Source organism: Miscanthus floridulus, chromosome 19, assembly GCF_019320115.1.
Source record: "Miscanthus floridulus cultivar M001 chromosome 19, ASM1932011v1, whole genome shotgun sequence".
NCBI lineage: Eukaryota > Viridiplantae > Streptophyta > Magnoliopsida > Poales > Poaceae > Miscanthus > Miscanthus floridulus.
In genome coordinates this window covers 18,574,954-18,591,912 of record NC_089598.1, presented here as the reverse complement: position 1 = coordinate 18,591,912, position 16,959 = coordinate 18,574,954, and the positions used below count along the sequence as shown (strand labels likewise).

Sequence of the window (16,959 nt, the reverse complement as noted above, 5' to 3'; positions counted from 1 at the left end):
GTACTCATATTCAAACATATATCTCTAGGATATTCCAAGCATTCAAATATTTTTTTTATTACCTCCTCCTATATCAATTTTGGTCTTCCTCTACCTTTCCTCATATTATTAGTTTGGCTTAGGACTCCATAATGCACTGGTATCTCTGGAGGTTTTCTTTGAACATGGCCAAACCACCTCAACTGATGTTGGACAAGCTTTTCTTCAATTGATGCTACCTCTAGGCGGTCACGTATATCATCGTTCCGAACTTGATCCATTGTGTGACTGCAAATCCATCACAACATACGTATTTCTGCAACACTCAGTTGTTGAACATGTCGAATCTTTATAGGCCAACATTCTGCTTCATACAACATAGCCGGTCTAATCGTCTTTCTATAGAACTTATCTTTTAGCTTTTGTGCTACCGTCTTGTCATAGAGAATGCCAGAAGTTTGCCGCCACTTAGATCCACCCTGTGTTTGATTCTATTGCTAACGTCAACATCAATATCTCCATCCCTCTGTAGCATCGATCCCAGATACCGAAAGGTATCCTTCTTAGACACTACTTGACCTTCCAAACTCACATCTCTCTGCTCCTGTACAACTCCGTCAAAGTCGCATCTCATGTATTCGGTTTTAGTTCTGCTCAATCTAAAACCTTTAGAATCAAGGATCTACCGCCATAACTCTAGTTTCCTATTTAGTCCCGCCTGGCTTCCGTCCACTAACAGTACATCATTAGCGAACTAATATACAACAAGGGATATCCCCTTGTATATTCCTGGTAACCTCATCCATTACCAAGACAAAGAGATACGGACTTAAGGCTGACCTTTGATAAAGTCCAATTTTAATCGAGAAGTAATCTATGTTACCATCGTTTGTTCGAACACTAATCACAATATTATTGTACATGTCCTTAATGAAGGTCACGTACTTTGATATTACTTTATGTTTGCCTAAAAACCACCACGTAATATTTCTTAGTATCTTATCATAAGCCTTCTCCAAGTAATGAAAACCAAGTGGAGATCCTAAACCCCTACATAACATGTCTTATTAAGAAGATTACTTCTGTGGTTGATCTTCCGGATATAAAACCAAATTAGTTTGTTAATATCTGCGGCGTTCCTGTATAAGAAAGACAACTAAATGACATTTTTTATTTCTTTTTACAGAACCTCGTAAATTGTTACAGCTCACAGGACCAATGCCACTTTACCCTGCCGGTGTTCAACTGGACTCGGCTCAAAAAAAGGGAGAAAAAAAAGCATCCCTGCAAAATTCCCACAAATCCTAGTTTATCGTAGCAACTCTTGCAAATATCTGAATTCCGCATCAATTCTCTTATTATACATTCTTATTAAAAAAAAGGCAACTATAAAAGATCACCGATATTTGTTGGATGGACAAATCATTGCCTTCGACTCTCCTCAACAGCAGTACACCAGCAATCCTTGCTACTTCCGTGATCACAAGCAGCTCATCCATCACACAGCACCATCCCCGCATCAACTCCACTTGGTTCAGTTCCATCTGAAACCAGCACCTCTGTATTCATCTGATGCTTTCACAGTTCACCAAATTCACCATTAATCCTCAATTAGCTTGATGTTCAGCTGATTCTCGAACCGGAGCCAAGATTCAGCTCGCATTTCCGTGTTCATCATATCACTCTCTGGTGCGGGATAGTAGTCCTCCCGTAACTGCATGTCCCTCAAATTTGGCACCTTCAAGAAGAAGGTCAGGAAATGCTCATGTGTGGTGCCATGGACGAAGAGCTTCCTGAGTCCAACGCAGCCCTGGAGGAGTCCCACAGCGGGCAGTGTCAGGCTACGCTGGTTCACTTCCTTGTCTTGGGGAGGCCAATAATCCAGCTCATACAAAGTCACTAGTGAATCTATACCTTGCAAATAAAATCGCTCCCACAGAGAGAGATCCATCTGGCCTGCTGGTGCAGTAAGAGCATAACCAACTGCCTCACTCAGATCCAATTTCATCTTGGCCAGTACTGGGAAGCCTGCAAGATCACTCAGGCCAAAGAATGGGCCAGGGCGTGCACGGCAATCACCCTCCACTTTAATTGAGATCTCCTCTAGAACAGGGCAGCTATCAAGGCCGGCAGATATGAGTGGGGAGAGTACCTCGCCAGCAGGGAACCAGAGGGAGAGTGAACGTAACATCTCCCAGCTAACCAGATCATCCAATTCCATGTACCTACATTTCTTCGATGCAGACTCCTCATATGTCACTTCACCGAGATCATCATCATCTTCATGACCGCATCCGATTGTGCCGTTGGCGACACTCTCTGGCTGTTCAACTTCCTTCCAGACACAGCTGATCTCAAGACTCTCAATGCGATCACGGATCGGACTTAGAGCAGTGAGGCATGCTGCTGTGTCCAGAAGCCGGCAGTGCAAGATACTGACTTCTTTGATTGTGGGCCGAAGCGCCGTCGCTAGCCTCCTGATCCCAGCTGATGTGACAGAATCACAGCCATGGATCGCGAACTTAGCAAGCCTCCCGCACCCACGACCTATGGCGACAAGGCTGGCGTCAGTGAGATCCAAACATCCCTTGATGCATAGAGACTCCAGCGAACCACAGACAGCAACGCCGTCCAGATGCAGCCAAGATGCCTTGCACAACCCCTGGAAGCCCCCCAGCGTCAAGAACTTGATCTGTGGGCATCTGCGGGCAAGCGCCTCCATGGCCGGCGCTGTCTCCCGCACATTATGCCGCAGGTCAAGCGTGAAATCCTCCAGCTCCGGTAGTGCAGCGAAGAAGGAGACCAGCCCTGCGACGGTGATTGCCGCGTCCTCCCGTTGGCCGGTAGCCGCCGGCTCAAAAGGTTCCCGGAGCCACAGGATCGCCAGCTTGGGGCAGCTGGTGGCGATGGTGAGAAGCGCGTCGTCGTTGACGAAGTCAACGTACCGAGGGTTGAACACACAGGGCGCCACGAGCTTCCGGAGATTGGGGCAGAATCCCGCGATGCCCCCCAGCTCGGTGGCGTGGAACCCGTCCGTGGCGCCCGCGAGGCCGAGGTCGAGCTCGGTGAGCGCCGCGGCGGCTGCCGGGTGCGTCGCAAGCGCCGGCTCGATGTCCTCCGTCCAGCAGTAGAACTCGGAGAGGTCGAGCGCCCTGAGCGCGGGGCAGTCCCCGAGGAGCGGCTCGAGATCCGTGCCGGAGTCGAGGCCGGGCGGGCGCTGGTGCCAGCGCACGAGCTTGACACTGCGGAGGCGGGACCTCCAGTGCGGTGTGAGGCTGGCGAGCGTGGTGGGGTCGCGGCAGTAGACGGCGAGCGAGGACACGGCGGGGAAGCAGTAGGCGAGGCGCGCCGCGATAAAGGCGTTCTGGTCCGCGACCTCCTCCGCCGTCACGAACGGCGCGACGGCGTCGGCGGACGGCGCCGCGGAGGAGAGGAACGGGTGGCCCCACGGCGACACCAGCGAGAGGTCGAGCCGCTCCAGCGCCGGGAAGCAGAACGACGGCCTGATGAGGTAGAGGAACGCGTCCGACCGCGGGTCCCCGCGCAGCGAGAGCGCGGAGCGCGTGGCCCGCTCCGCCGCGAGGAGCCGGTGGCACACCAGCGCGGCGCGGTGCCGCGACCGCGCGTCGGTGAGGAAGCCCAGGATGTGGAGCAGCAGCGGCTCCGGCAGGTCCAGGAGTGGGGAGCCCGCCGCGGCGTCCTCAGCCATGAGATGCGATGCGACGCGGCGATGGGGGGTGAGGTGGGACGGGACGGGATGGGGGATGCGCCGCCGCGTCCGGCAAAGTTGTCGAGCCCTTTTTCCTTCCTTTCCCTTGCGCGGGCAGGGGGGGCAGTGGGGGGGAGGAGAGGGGGATGTGGCTGTGGCCTGCGGCCTGCGAGTGAAGGGCGGGTGGAGTGGGGACGAGAGAGACGGGAAGCTGCACAGCAAAGTGATATAGGGGTGATTGGTTGCCCTGGTCGTGCAGCCCCATCCGGTACCTACGCCTTATTTAGATGCCGCTAAAATTCGTTTTTTTCGCTCTCTTTCCGTCACATTAATTTTTAGCCGTTTGCATGGAATATTAAATGTAGGTAAAAAAAATAACTAATTACACAGTTTAGTTGAAAATCATGAGATGAATTTTTTGAGCCTAATTGATCCACGATTGGACAATATTTATCAAATAAGACAAAAGTAGTACTATTTATCGGTTTGAAATTTTTTCAGCATGTAAACGAGGCTCTAGTAGGGAACCGTAGCCACGTTTGGTTTCCCTTTTCGTACGTTTTTGTGTGATTCGTTCCCTTTATCTACCCTTGTATCTTCTCAATTTCACTTTCTCTCACAAGCCGGAATGGCTTCATGCTCTCTCGCGAGCCGAGATGGCTTCATGCGTGTAAGATGCAGGAGCTCATATGTCAGATACTCAAAACTTTAATATATAGGTACAATCAAACACGATCTTATTTCATATGATTAACAATAAAAACAACCAAATACAACAAATTATATACAAATTATATAGTCTTATCATGTCTCGACAGCCGCTCCATCCTGACTCGCTGACCTTGACCAACCAATCAACCCCATACTAGTCGACAGCTCTCTCTCTCTCTCCTTTTTATTTTTGTCTGATAACAATTATCTTATCCTATCCGTATCGACATTTTTTTTCTTTTGGAAATATAAATCATTTCTCCTCTTTCTCTTTCCGTCCTCTCTGGCGGCTCTGCGTATGAGAGCGCTGCCTCGCGTAGGCGAGCCCGTGCGCTGGTGGTTGGCCTCGCGCGCGCGGCCGCGGCGGGCGATGGGGTCGTCGGCGCCGGCGAGGGCGGCGGGTGGCAGAAGGGATCCCGGCGAGAACCCGGCGGTGGGGAAGCTGCGGGAGCTCTTCACAGGCGACGCGGCAGGTGAGTGTGCTCATGGATCGTCTCTCGTTGCTGCTTGTTGAGGGTTTGGGGAGATGAATTCGAAGGAGTGGTCGCTAGCGTTTGGTCTGGTTGGCTGTACGAGGGGTGGGCGTGCACGTGCCGATGTGCGTGGGTTCCTGATCGGTGGAGTGGGCTGGGGCGAGTAGCTGGGGGTTTCTCGTTTCGTTTGTTCGAGCTTGAACAGAGCAACGACCTAACAATGGGGACGAATCACAAACGGACAAATGATGGTGTGGTTGAGCTATTGCCTGTTGGGGATGCTCCAGTGCTGCTACAGGAGCATCGCTTGAGCAAATTCCTGCTGTGAGCGTGAAATGGAGAAGCTGAAACTCAAGTTGTCTCAGTTGAAGTTGGGGCACAGCAATTGGTGAGGACAGAAGAAAACACTATTTATAAGGCAATGTTGTATTATGAAACTGAAACCTTTCCTGCACTGTTGATCAAGCAGAGAATGCTATTTCCTGTAGAGCAATGGCCGCCATTTTGATGAGTGCGCTAGACAAAATCACCAACCGGACGCATCATACGTCTACTTTATTGTTAAATTCCAGTTCAACTTTGTGCCTTGTATTTTATCATGCATCTGAGTTTGCTGATTCTGATTCTGAATTGCCTTTTCTAAATTATTGTTCATAAGATGGGTGGGAGAAGTCCTGGGAGTTTGGTGTGACCCCGTGGGATCTGGGAAAGCCAACACCTGTCATCGAACATCTTGTTAGATCAGGAACACTCCCAAAAGGAAGAGCTTTGGTTCCTGGATGTGGAATGGTAAATTATTTCATTCTTCTGTCCGATGGTTCCACCACTATTGTTTTCCTCCTAGTTTCTCCCCAGTAACCAAGCTCATGACTAAAATCTGACTATTACTTTCACCTTAGGACACCAGTCATAGAATGTGCCTAGTTTTCTCCATTTATCCTTTGTAGTCATTGAGAGCTGATGTGATGTGCCTTGACAACAGTACCCAACTGACATAATACAAGACATTAGCAATATCAACCTTTTCATTGAAGATTGTATGTGTGATAGTGTATTGTACAACAGACAATTTTACAAACCTAAAAGTGCATGACGATACTATAAGAAGGAACTTACGTTCAAAAAAAAAAGATACTATAAGAAGGAACCCACTTTGCTTGCATTATAATGATATATTACAAACTGGAATTAGATTTTGGCTTATTTTCCCAGATTGAGTTGCTTTTGTATAACAGGGATACGATGTGGTTGCTCTGGCAAGTCCTGAACGTTTTGTTGTTGGCTTGGATATTTCTGATTTGGCTGTTAAGAAGGCTAAGCAGGTATGCTTGCTTATGACCAGTAGCTGAGCAAGATGTTTTATCAGTTAAGGGAAGCTATCTTTTGGCCTGCTTGATATCTTAACTATTAAGGACATTCCCCCTCCCAATCCCCCCAAAAAAAGAACTTCTGAAATTGTAAATTTTGATCAATATTGATTGTATGGGCTTGATTGAACTCACTTTACAGATAATTGGTGTTGAGTCTGTTTGCAAATAAAATATACATTATTCCAACCATCACAACTGGAATACAGCTTTTGTACTATACCTTTTTTCTTATAAAAACTGTCTTCTGATTTTAGGATAATTGTGTCTGATTGCCTTCTCCATTGGTGTACAGTGGTCATCCTCTTTGCCCAATGCAGATTATTTTACCTTTCTGGCTGAAGATTTCTTCAAGTGGATACCGAGCGAACAATTCGATCTTATATTTGATTACACGTAGGTGTCACACATATTATCAGTTTATTATTTTGATGGCAGCTCAAATTGTATGTATCGATGTGTGCAGGTTCTTTTGTGCACTTGACCCGAGCTTGAGGGTCGCTTGGGCAGAGACAGTTAACCGGCTTCTAAAACCAGATGGAGAGCTTCTTACCTTGATTTATCTGGTGAGGATGTAATATTTGATCTGTGTGTCTTTGCATGAACCTCCCGCTTCCACTCATTGTACAAATCATATGATGCTCTCTTCTTCAAACTGAACTTTAAAGTTTCAATTATCTCATTTACTCGTAATTACTTACCCTAACTAATGTTATATGTATTCTAATCCTAGAAGGTTGTGTTGTTAGCTCTTTCCATCTTTGCGGGATTACAATATGATGTACTCCACTGGAAGTTATGTTGATAGGATACATTCTGAAGGCAATGAATAGAATATGGGGAATGTTGTAGAATCTGTATTGATGGGCCATGAGGAAAGTGAGAAAAGTGGGTGCATTGTTGATAGATTGGTGTAAATCAGATTCAGAGCAGGGATTTTGCTTACTCAGTCTGACCTTAGTGCTTGACCGTTCAGAAGTACCCAAAAGCAGCCAGACACCTATGTATTCTCCATTGGTCTCATCCTCATGTGCCTCTGTGTGTTTCAGGGCTTTCAGAGTGACATGGCCCTGAAAGTAATGAATGAACATGTTGTATTTTGTGAGCATCAGCTCGAGTGATTGGCATTGGACAAAGACACGATAAAAATCATAATACCTCCTGTCTCAATATGTTTTGTCCATTCGGTGTCATAACTCTAATAGGAAAGACAAAGCAGAAACATGGAAAAGTTGAATACAAGTATTAGTACAGCACTGAACACCAAAATTAATCTGTATGCATGGTCGATATCATTAGTTTCTTGAATGGTATTCCATTGCTTTGCTCACCATGATGAGAAGTTCTTACACAGCTTCATATCATATTACAGATAAGTGATCAAGAGGGAGGACCACCTTACAATAATACAGTTGCTGAGTAAGAATATCCATCCCCTTGCCATCATGTAATAATTTATTTACAGTTAAAAACCTTTGTATTATTCTTGGTAACATGACTGCTTTATTTTTGACAAAAAAGGAACCGTCAGTTTCTGTATTATTAAACAAAAAATTGTAACATTATTCTTTACTGTTGCGCTGATAACTGTCCTTTCTGAAACATCAGTTATCAGAAGGTACTGGAACTGCTGGGTTTGAAGGCCATTCTTATGGAAGACAATGAGCTAGCCATTAAACCACGGAAGGTACACATCGTTTTCTCATTATAAGTTATCTTATATAGTACAAAGACACTTCATGTTGCCCACAGTTTCTGTAGTCATGGCTTGGCCACATTATCACATTCTTAATGCATGAGCACTGATCAACTACTCAACCGGCATCTATACCTGCAACTATGGTCACTTGATTTATTTTACCTAATTATTTAAACCATTTCTAGGGCTGTGAGAAAATTGGGAGGTGGAAGAGATGTGCACACCAATCATCTCTGTGAGAGAAAGCAGTGGTATTTTCCTAAACAAACAAAGAAAAGAAGAATAGACCATGCCGCTGCCTCAATTATCAGATGCTTTGGTGCTTCTGCTCTGTCACCTTCGGACGTCAATGAGATGTTAGCTTTAATTGGGGAGATGCATAGAGATATCAGTTGCCTAGAGGTGTCGCCTTTAGTGGCTAGCTGTGCCACTACGTTCATTGCTTCACTTAGAGTTCATAGTGGTTCGGTGGTGAATTGTTGTATGTAATTGCCTAATTGTGAATTCTGTTTGATCCCTGTGAAACTAGTTTTGCAGGGATCGTGTTGGTTTTGTTAAGCCTTGTCTTACTAAGAGTCTAAGACCATTTGTTGTAAATCTTCTCTCCTCTTAATGAAAAAACGAGCTTAGGCACGGTCACGGAAAAAAAAAAGAAAAGAAGAATAGATGGAAGGATCAACTTCTTATTACCTTTTTTAGACCTACATCAGAGGTTGACTTGCTTTTGTGCCTGATGAGACTTCCTGAAACATGTATGCATGCTGCCCAAGCCCAAGAAGCATGGCTACAATGCTTGACCTTAATATACCAGAATCATAATCCTTGGTTTTGAAACAGAAATGCAGTTCTTAGCACTTCAAAAATGAAAAATAATGAAAATGGTAAGGACTAAGGATATGCCAACTGAACATGGACCTTACCTTATCAGTTTCGGGGAAAAAAAACACCCACACTAAGGCCTAGTGTGGGTGTTGTGACTTGTGAGTTGGTGTTTGGGGGTGTTGTACTCTATTTTTTTACTGTGTACGCAGGCTGCTTATATTCGAGTAAAAAAAAGAACTGAGCTCTGAACAAGTTCCAGTTCCAAGCGTTAACATTGACTCTCGTTTTTTTTTTTTTGGAGAATGACTCTCGGTTACGTTGACCACTTCTAGGCAGCTCTTCAAATTTTGGCCATGTTGGAGTTCCATTTCTTCAATACAAAACTAGCATTACATGTATCAAATTTTGCAACCGATCGTCCTTTTTTTTTTCTTTGGGCAACAGAAGAAACGAGATTGTCTAATTGGCATGTAGGCCGAAAGCGAACCGGACCGGTTCGGATTGCTGTCATCCAATCGGACCCCATACACAATTCGAGCTCGGGATCCAACATGGACACCGGCCCAAAGGCCCGCGTAACCCAAACCCCCTCTACAAGTTCCGGCGCAGCCGCACGGCAAAACTCCGGTTCTTCTTTTAACGCAAGAAAGAAAGGAGGGTAGAAATCGAAGCGTGAGAAGAAAACGCCTCACTCGATCCATCGCCTCGCCGCAGCACACACGACGCCGGCGGCGCCATGGCCATGAAGGTGGACATGTCCGCGCTCGAGACCAACTTCGGCAACTTGACCTTCTCCGCCGGCGACGACACGTACTTCTCCGCCGGCGCCCCCGACGTGCCGTCCATGGTGCTCCCCACCTGCGACGACGTGAGCACTCCGTCGCCGCCCCCCCCCCCCCCCCCCCCCCCCCCCCCCCCCGCCTCTCCCTCTCTTCCCCTACCTTGATCTCCTCCGCTAAGGGGTCCGCGATCCGCCAGATTCGTTCATTCTGAACCTTGGTTTTCCCTCTTGTCTCCCGCGCAGTTCGACGGGTTCCAGGCGGACACCAAGAATATGGTGAAGAATAAGAAGGGGACGACCACGCTCGCCTTCATCTTCGACAAGGGCGTCATCGTTGCCGCTGATTCCAGGGCCAGCATGGGCGGTTATATATGTAAGTACCTTGCCTTCTTCTCAGACTTGTGTTTAGGGCCGACTAGGGTTTTCCGTCGGGTTGAATCTGTAGGAAAGTTAGATCTTTGTGCGGAATTTGGAGGCTTTGACAGCCGGTTAGCGATGCGTTGCATTTGGTATGTGGGATTGGGAAAAGAAGTGATTTTTATGCGAGATTTGTGGTATCCGCTGGTGTAGTATGGATCTTTTCATATCCCGGTGTGAACTGTGGTGGCTTATGGCTATTATCTCAAATAAACACAGTAGGGGTTCAGGACTGCTGCTTGGGCTCTAATAGAGGAACATGTCTTAAGCATCTAAGAGGGCTCTTCAGAAATGCTGATTATGTGCTGCCGCTTTTTAGTTGTAGGATAGGAATAGAAGTACTTCTCGATAGAATGTTGTTTATGGAATGGTGAGGATTATTTAATGATAACAGTGAGTGAATCAAGATAATGTAGAGATGAACTATTTTTTGTGTGTGTGGAGAATATGTTACTTTCTTATTGGGTTCAAGTATCTTTCTCTTATGCCCTAAGTGTGTGATGGATTAAATGAAATTATTAACATCCAACTTTTACCAATTGGTTTGGAGGAAGACAATAGAGATTTGGGTTCTTTTAGTTAAGAAAATTTGTACTGATGTTCATTTGTTACATAAGATTGTATACTGTTTCATATGATCTCACATTTCTTTTTTACTATGCAGCCTCACAAACCGTGAGGAAAATTATTGAAATAAATCCTTACATGCTGGGGACAATGGCTGGAGGTGCTGCTGATTGCCAATTCTGGCATAGGACCCTAGGAAACAAGGTCAGAAGTTGGCTTCGTTTTAATTATTATTTCACACATTACACCTTTGCGGGGTGGGGCTAACATAGTTTCTCCTTTTCAGTGTCGCCTCCATGAGCTTTCAAACAAGCGAAGGATCTCTATTGCTGGTGCTTCCAAACTGTTGGCTAACATCCTTTATTCATATCGTGGGATGGGACTGTCGATTGGTACAATGATTGCTGGATGGGATGAGAAGGTGAGTTGTTTGTTTTGGTTACACCTTCAGTTTGTCTTAAGTTGTACTCCCTCCATCCCAGAAATAAGTTCGTTTTGGACATGATTTAGGATACCAAGGAGTGGTTAATTAGAGTATTTTCCCCTGTTTGCCCCTATTAAATAGCCTGTTGAGCGTCTAATGAATCAATGTAACTCTCCATCCTATCGGCTACCGACGCCCAGTTTTAGACGAGCGATGCGGGTTCGAACCCACGCTCATGCTTTTTTTTTGTGATTTTTGCATGAGAACAGAAAACCCACCGGCCGATTTATTGTTTTTTAGTTTTTGGGAAAAAAAAACTGAAAATTCTCATCCACTCGTTTTTGCATGAGAACAAAAACCACCGGCCGCACTGTATAATTTATTGTTTTTATTTAAAAAAAAAAAACAGAAACTTCTCGTCCACTCGATTCTCTTCGTCCTAGTCCTGGGCTCGTAGCCGCACCGGCGTCGTTGTCCATCTTGCATCTTCTCACTGCCGCTATGGAGTCACGTGAGCCAGACGCGACCCTCCGGCGCAACGCAAACTCCGGTGCCATCTCCGGCGCCGGCGCGATCGACCTCCACCGCGACGCGGCGCGACGCAAACTCCGGCGCCATCTCCGAACCGGCACGATCGACCTCCGCCGCGACGTGACCTTCCGACGCCATCTCCTCCGATGCGAATCCGACGGGATAGACTTCGGCGCCGGCGTGATCTACCTCTCCTCCATGTCCTTCGGCGTCTTGCAGCGCGAGCGGCTCTAGCGTTAGTTTCCTGCGAGTTAATGACGGCTCTAGAAACGAAGAGGCCGAAGGGCAAAGCCGTCTAAACTGACGGTGGTATACTTGAAACGAAGTCCCTTGTGAAAACATGAACAGCCACCAGAACGAACTCTTTTAAGGGATGGAGGGAGTATGACTTATGCATAATGACAATCTTTTTCTTGAACTTCAATTCTTCTCTTGATCCAGGGCCCTGGCTTGTACTATGTTGATAGTGAGGGTGCAAGGCTGTGGGAAACAAGTTCTCTGTTGGCTCTGGTTCCCTCTATGCTTATGGTGTTTTGGACGACGGGTAGGCTCTTTTTATCATCTGATGATGTGTTGCTTTGCTGTGTTCTCTGATTAAGTTTGAGTTGAACAATGTCCTTACCTCCACTTTTCAGCTACCGCTTCAACATGTCAGTTAAGGAAGCTGCCGAATTAGCGCGACGGGCTATTTATGGGGCAACGTTCCGTGATGCAGCAAGTGGTGGTTGCGTTAGTGGTATGTTTAAGTCTACTTTATTATGTTTATTTATGTTTTATATGGTTTTATTTCTTATGTCACCATAGTTAATCTGACTACAGATATTAGATATATCTAAATTGCTATTTGACCAGTAACAAAAATGAACATTCTTAAGAATATGAACATAATACCAAGATGTCCTTTTGATAATGTGCATGGGGTCTTATGTTGCAACTACATATCTTGAAGAAATTCTGAATCTGACTATGTTGTGCTAAGCAACTTGCTTGTTTAGGTTTTGTCGAACCCGGTAAACTGGTAATTCAGTTCTTATTATAAAAACAATCATTTGTAGCTCTTTGCTAACCTGAAATTGTCATGGTGGTATCCTGCTGCCTTTGTTTGCTCAGTACTCCTTTCTGGCATTGCCTGTTGACCGTGCTAGTGGCATATTGATTGCTTATTGATTTTTGTCAAATCAAATCCATTGTGATATTTATATACCCGGGTGGGGCTTTGGCTGATATTACTTGTTTGAATTACAGTTTATCACGTTGGCCCTGATGGTTGGACGAAGCTTTCTGGGGATGATGTCGGGGAGCTGCACTACCACTACTACCCGGTTCAGAAAACTCCGGTTGAACAGGAAATGACCGACGCCCCTACTGCTTCTGCTTAAACCTGTTGTTGAGAAAACCCTGAGTGAAGGCGCATGTATCCATGAACCATGAATTGTAGAGGCGCCATGTTTATGAACGAACTTGGACATGTTTGTCTCACAATGCTAGATCACTCGTTCTGTTATTTGATTGATACCTGAGTAACTTTGTGCAATCATTGAAATCTTGACCTATTTTTAGATTTTGGCCCTGTTCGTTTTGCTGAAAAGCCATGACTAAAAGTATTGTTCGCTGATTTTTTGTAAGAGAAAAATATTGTTCGTTCGTTAAAATAGTACGGCTCATAAACCAAGCGAACAGGGTCTTTGTCAATTCCTCCCTTGCTCTTGTGCTACCTTTTGCTGCGGCCATTTGCAATCAGATCTCTTCTCCTTTCAGAGGATACACTGGGCAGGAATGAACAGATGGCAATAGAGTGTGCTAATGCGTGACCAGGTCGAGGTTTCAACTGTTCTTCCTCGCCCATCTCATCTTTGCTCCTCGGCCCTTCATGTCCCACCCCTGCCTTCCCAGAAGTTTTTTTTTAGATTAAGCTCTTTTTTAAATATAATTTAAATCTACACACTGTTCGTTTGTTTTAACTAACACTTTTGGGCCGCGCCTATTGCCCTGACGTGGCACACAGGGCCTGTGCCGCGCCATGCATGGTGGCGCGGCACAGGGCTGACGTGGTGGGGCCGGTCGGGGGGGGGGGGGCGGCTGACGTGGCGGGGTCCTGCCGTGCCCTGTTGCGTGGCGCGGCTAGACCGCCATACAGCGCGAGCAGCGCACACCACCTGGCCGCTGCGCCTGCCGCCGGCCCGGCTACCTGAATGGTAGAATCGAAACGCGTCGCGCCCGTATTTTGTTGAGTTTTTTTCACGGCCGGAATAGAGAATTTGATAAGCCAATGATTAGTTTTTCGTCTTTCATAATACGGTTATGCACATTTTAACTAATCAATTACAAAAAATTATCACCGGTGTCCAGATACGCCGGGACTGTCCGGGTCCCGAATGCAGGGTACTTAATCTCGCCGGCAGTGGTGCCATGACTCAACGAAACGAATAAGAAGCAAGTTGACAAGCTGCCACATAACATATTCGTTGTTTTGACATAAGTTTGACATAACATAACCAAATAACCCGCAAGTTTCGGATGCCAATTATTCGTTTGACCTAAACAAACTAAGACCCAGGAGTGTAAGGATCCCTCGGACGCCTCTGTCTCTCGGATTTGTAGGCAACACATTGGGAGTGTAGCCAACGTCAGGTATGGTCGCGTCGACGGTGTGTACGGCTCGTACCCTGCAGGGTATATGATACGCACGATTAATTATAATTCTTTATGATCGTTAGTTCATGGAGCCTACGTATTGAAACAAACTATCTTTGTTAGTACATGTGAGGCTTCTTGGGTGCCAAACGGGCACCACCTAGCTGACACATGCCGATCTCGTCCTGCCGGCCACTCGTCCCACTGGTCGTGCTGTCCGCGGAAGCCCGGGGTTCGTCGTCGTCGTCATCGTCCTCCTCCTCGTCCTCGGTTGCAGGGTCCTTCCCAGCGCTATGATGTGGTGGTGTACGCACCGAGGAAGTGGCACCCTGCGTCATCGGCTGAGAAGAGCCGGCTGGTGTCCTCAAAGAGGCTGAAGACGTGCCACCCGACCGCGCGGGGAGTGGCGGTTCCTCGTAAGGAGTGTCCATGCAGCTCAACTTCTGAGCTAGCTTCTGCAGCTCTTCTTCACCTTCTGCATAATAGATGTTAAAGTTAGTTCATTAGCCAAACGGCATATACAATAAAGACATATTTTCGAAACGGACAAGTTTATGTTTACCCTCCACAAAAACTGCGAGAACGCCTGGTCCCTGCCCTCTAGACTCGTGAAGCCAGGAACGTTGCTTCGTTGGACAGCCTTACCAATTGTGTCGCCTGGGTATAGAAATGCGGTTGGACAGTTTTAATACACATACTTAATACCAAAAGGATAACAAATTGTACCATTCAAGTATCTTACCACGTATCTTGAAGCGGGGCTCTCTGTCGTTGTGTGTCTTCCCTGGTGGTTAACGTCGTTACACTCTTCGATGACATCTTCCTCGAGTCCTCGTTAATCGCCACGTCAGTGTACGGAGGCTTGGATATGTGTCCTCGTAGACCTATGAAGCCACCGCAGGTAATCATCGAAGGTGTGCTGGTCGTGTGGAGGACCACAAGGACCGCATGTGGTACCCCTGGTCTGCCACAAATGGATATACAAGCTGTGTGTCACGTGCCAATCCTTGGTCTTGTACCTCTTCCTGCGGTCAAACCTGCAAACAAAACGATATTAGTGTTGTACCAAACACACATCTGATTGTAGCATTGTTATTAATCGATTAACGCACTCGTGCAATACTTGATTGGTGGAGTAAAGCGGTGGTGGGCAGCCTATCATTCTTCCAAACTGTCTGCAGACCCTAGATGGGCAAGTGAATCTCGACCACATGGAAGAAAATAAGAAGGACATCGCAGCGATACTCGTGTGACTCGTCCCTAGTGACAGGACTCAGATAGTCCTGAAGCTCCGGAGAATCCCTAGGACACCAAAACACCTGAAATTTCGTAATTGTGTATTTGTGTTAGGTTGTGATATAGTGTACATCGAAGAAGACACCGCTACGATAGTATAGAGAGCGTAACCTGGTGCTGTGTCAGGACGTCGAGACCGTTCGTATACTCCCTGTACTTGCGCCACGTATTCCCTCTAACTAACTATGCTTCTATCTAGATATACAGAGCTGTAGGGAGTGTATCATGCCCGTTCCATTGCTGCATTGAACATGATAATGAATTAGCAACAAATAATCTCATCATATCTAACTGCCTGGAAGAATATAATGAACCGAAGTACTTACCGGTAAACCATTATTAAGGGGCCTCCCAACGGGCAATCGTTACCAACACCAAACCTGGAGTAGGTAGGAGCAACCCCTAAGGTTCGTATGTCCTGAGGTGCGATGGCAGGCAACGCATAGCTGTTCGATACGTCCATGCCAGGACCTGCGCTGCCCCAGCTGTACCCCGCTATGTTTCTCCCACGGCTGGCGAAGTATGTCAAGGAAGATCCAGCTGATGGTGTTGCCCGAGGCATCTGGGAAGAGGAAGCACCAAGAAGTGCCAGAGCCACACTCGAGCGTAACCTATCGATCTGTGCCTCCTCAGCTTAGTGGGTCCCAAGTACTCAAAGCGCTCTGTGATCCTAGGATGACGAAACATCGGAACTTTTCCTGTAATTGATCAAAGAAAATGAGACCTGATGCCAGCTGTAAAGCAATGCAAGTATTAAATAGGCTTGAATTACTCACTTATTTTTTCTTGGAAAGCATCGTCGTCCGGTGGAAGGAAAACAAGTAAACTGAGCCACCAGCTCCCCTCTAGTGATCGTTGTCAACTATCCCTGTCACTGGAAGTCCCCCAACCGAAGGCCTAAAATAGCCTGACGTCCTACAACGTCAAGGTCATCTCGCCACAAGGTAGGTGGAACGTGTGGGTCTCAGGCCTCCACTTGTTATAAGAATAGAACAACTGTTAGTTGCCTCCAATTTATTACAAGAAAGTTTACGTACAAAGAATGCATTCGCACTTGTCCACAGCTGCAGTAAGTAGTGCTAGATCAAGAGGTGGAAGACCGTGGTTGACAACACGGACAAGCTCGAGGAAGCCGGCACGCCGTATGTACGGTGTATAACGCTCGTCCCACTGATGCGCCCTGGTGTGAGCGCGGGGCCTCAAAGGAGGCAAGGACACCTCTGCGTCGTTGTCACTCAAGATGTGTGCTCGGTGCTGGTCGTCGTACTCCACCTCCAGAATGGGGTACAACGGGTGCTGCGTGGGAGGGGCCATCCTGTTACAAATTGATAAACAAAGCGTTAGAGTATTCAAATTAACAAAATTCAAGTTAACATTAGTAAGTTCACAAACAAATTCACTAACCTAACTAGCCTAAATCTCTAAACCCAAAATCCTAACTATACTAGATAATAAATACATAATCAATCCATATAAAACTTTGGTTCTAAAATTACAAATAATCTCTCCGTCTCAAAATAAATACACATCTTGCTTCTCGAGTAGTCAA

General features: G+C 46.5%; 2 protein-coding genes and 1 pseudogene across 2 annotated transcripts; 2 read left to right on the top strand and 1 right to left on the bottom strand.

Moving 5' to 3' along the window:
- Window positions 1–1,125: 1,125 nt before the first annotated feature.
- Window positions 1,126–3,809, bottom strand: LOC136527826 (F-box/LRR-repeat MAX2 homolog). Its single transcript, XM_066520670.1, has one exon. The coding sequence runs from the start codon at window positions 3,686–3,688 to the stop codon at window positions 1,580–1,582; it is 2,109 nt and encodes a 702-aa protein (XP_066376767.1). The 5' UTR covers window positions 3,689–3,809; the 3' UTR covers window positions 1,126–1,579.
- Window positions 3,810–4,648: 839 nt separating this feature from the next.
- LOC136527828 (probable thiol methyltransferase 2) lies at window positions 4,649–8,642 on the top strand. The gene is made up of 8 exons (XM_066520671.1): window positions 4,649–4,872; window positions 5,531–5,661; window positions 6,108–6,194; window positions 6,535–6,635; window positions 6,706–6,805; window positions 7,612–7,658; window positions 7,848–7,926; window positions 8,124–8,642. The coding sequence occupies exons 1-8, from the start codon at window positions 4,698–4,700 to the stop codon at window positions 8,175–8,177; spliced, it is 774 nt and encodes a 257-aa protein (XP_066376768.1). The 5' UTR covers window positions 4,649–4,697; the 3' UTR covers window positions 8,178–8,642.
- Window positions 8,643–9,386: 744 nt separating this feature from the next.
- LOC136527827 (proteasome subunit beta type-5-A-like) lies at window positions 9,387–13,041 on the top strand (annotated as a pseudogene).
- Window positions 13,042–16,959: the final 3,918 nt, after the last annotated feature.

Bases quoted from the DNA above. Each gene is read 5' to 3' on its own strand.
- LOC136527826 (XM_066520670.1), bottom strand. From the start codon at position 3,688: ATGGCTGAGGACGCCGCGGCGGGCTCCCCACTCCTGGACCTGCCGGAG.
- LOC136527828 (XM_066520671.1), top strand. From the start codon at position 4,698: ATGAGAGCGCTGCCTCGCGTAGGCGAGCCCGTGCGCTGGTGGTTGGCC. The intron at 7,659-7,847 runs GTAAGAATATCC...CTGAAACATCAG, and splicing joins TACAATAATACAGTTGCTGA to TTATCAGAAGGTACTGGAAC. The intron at 7,927-8,123 runs GTACACATCGTT...AACCATTTCTAG, and splicing joins TAGCCATTAAACCACGGAAG to GGCTGTGAGAAAATTGGGAG.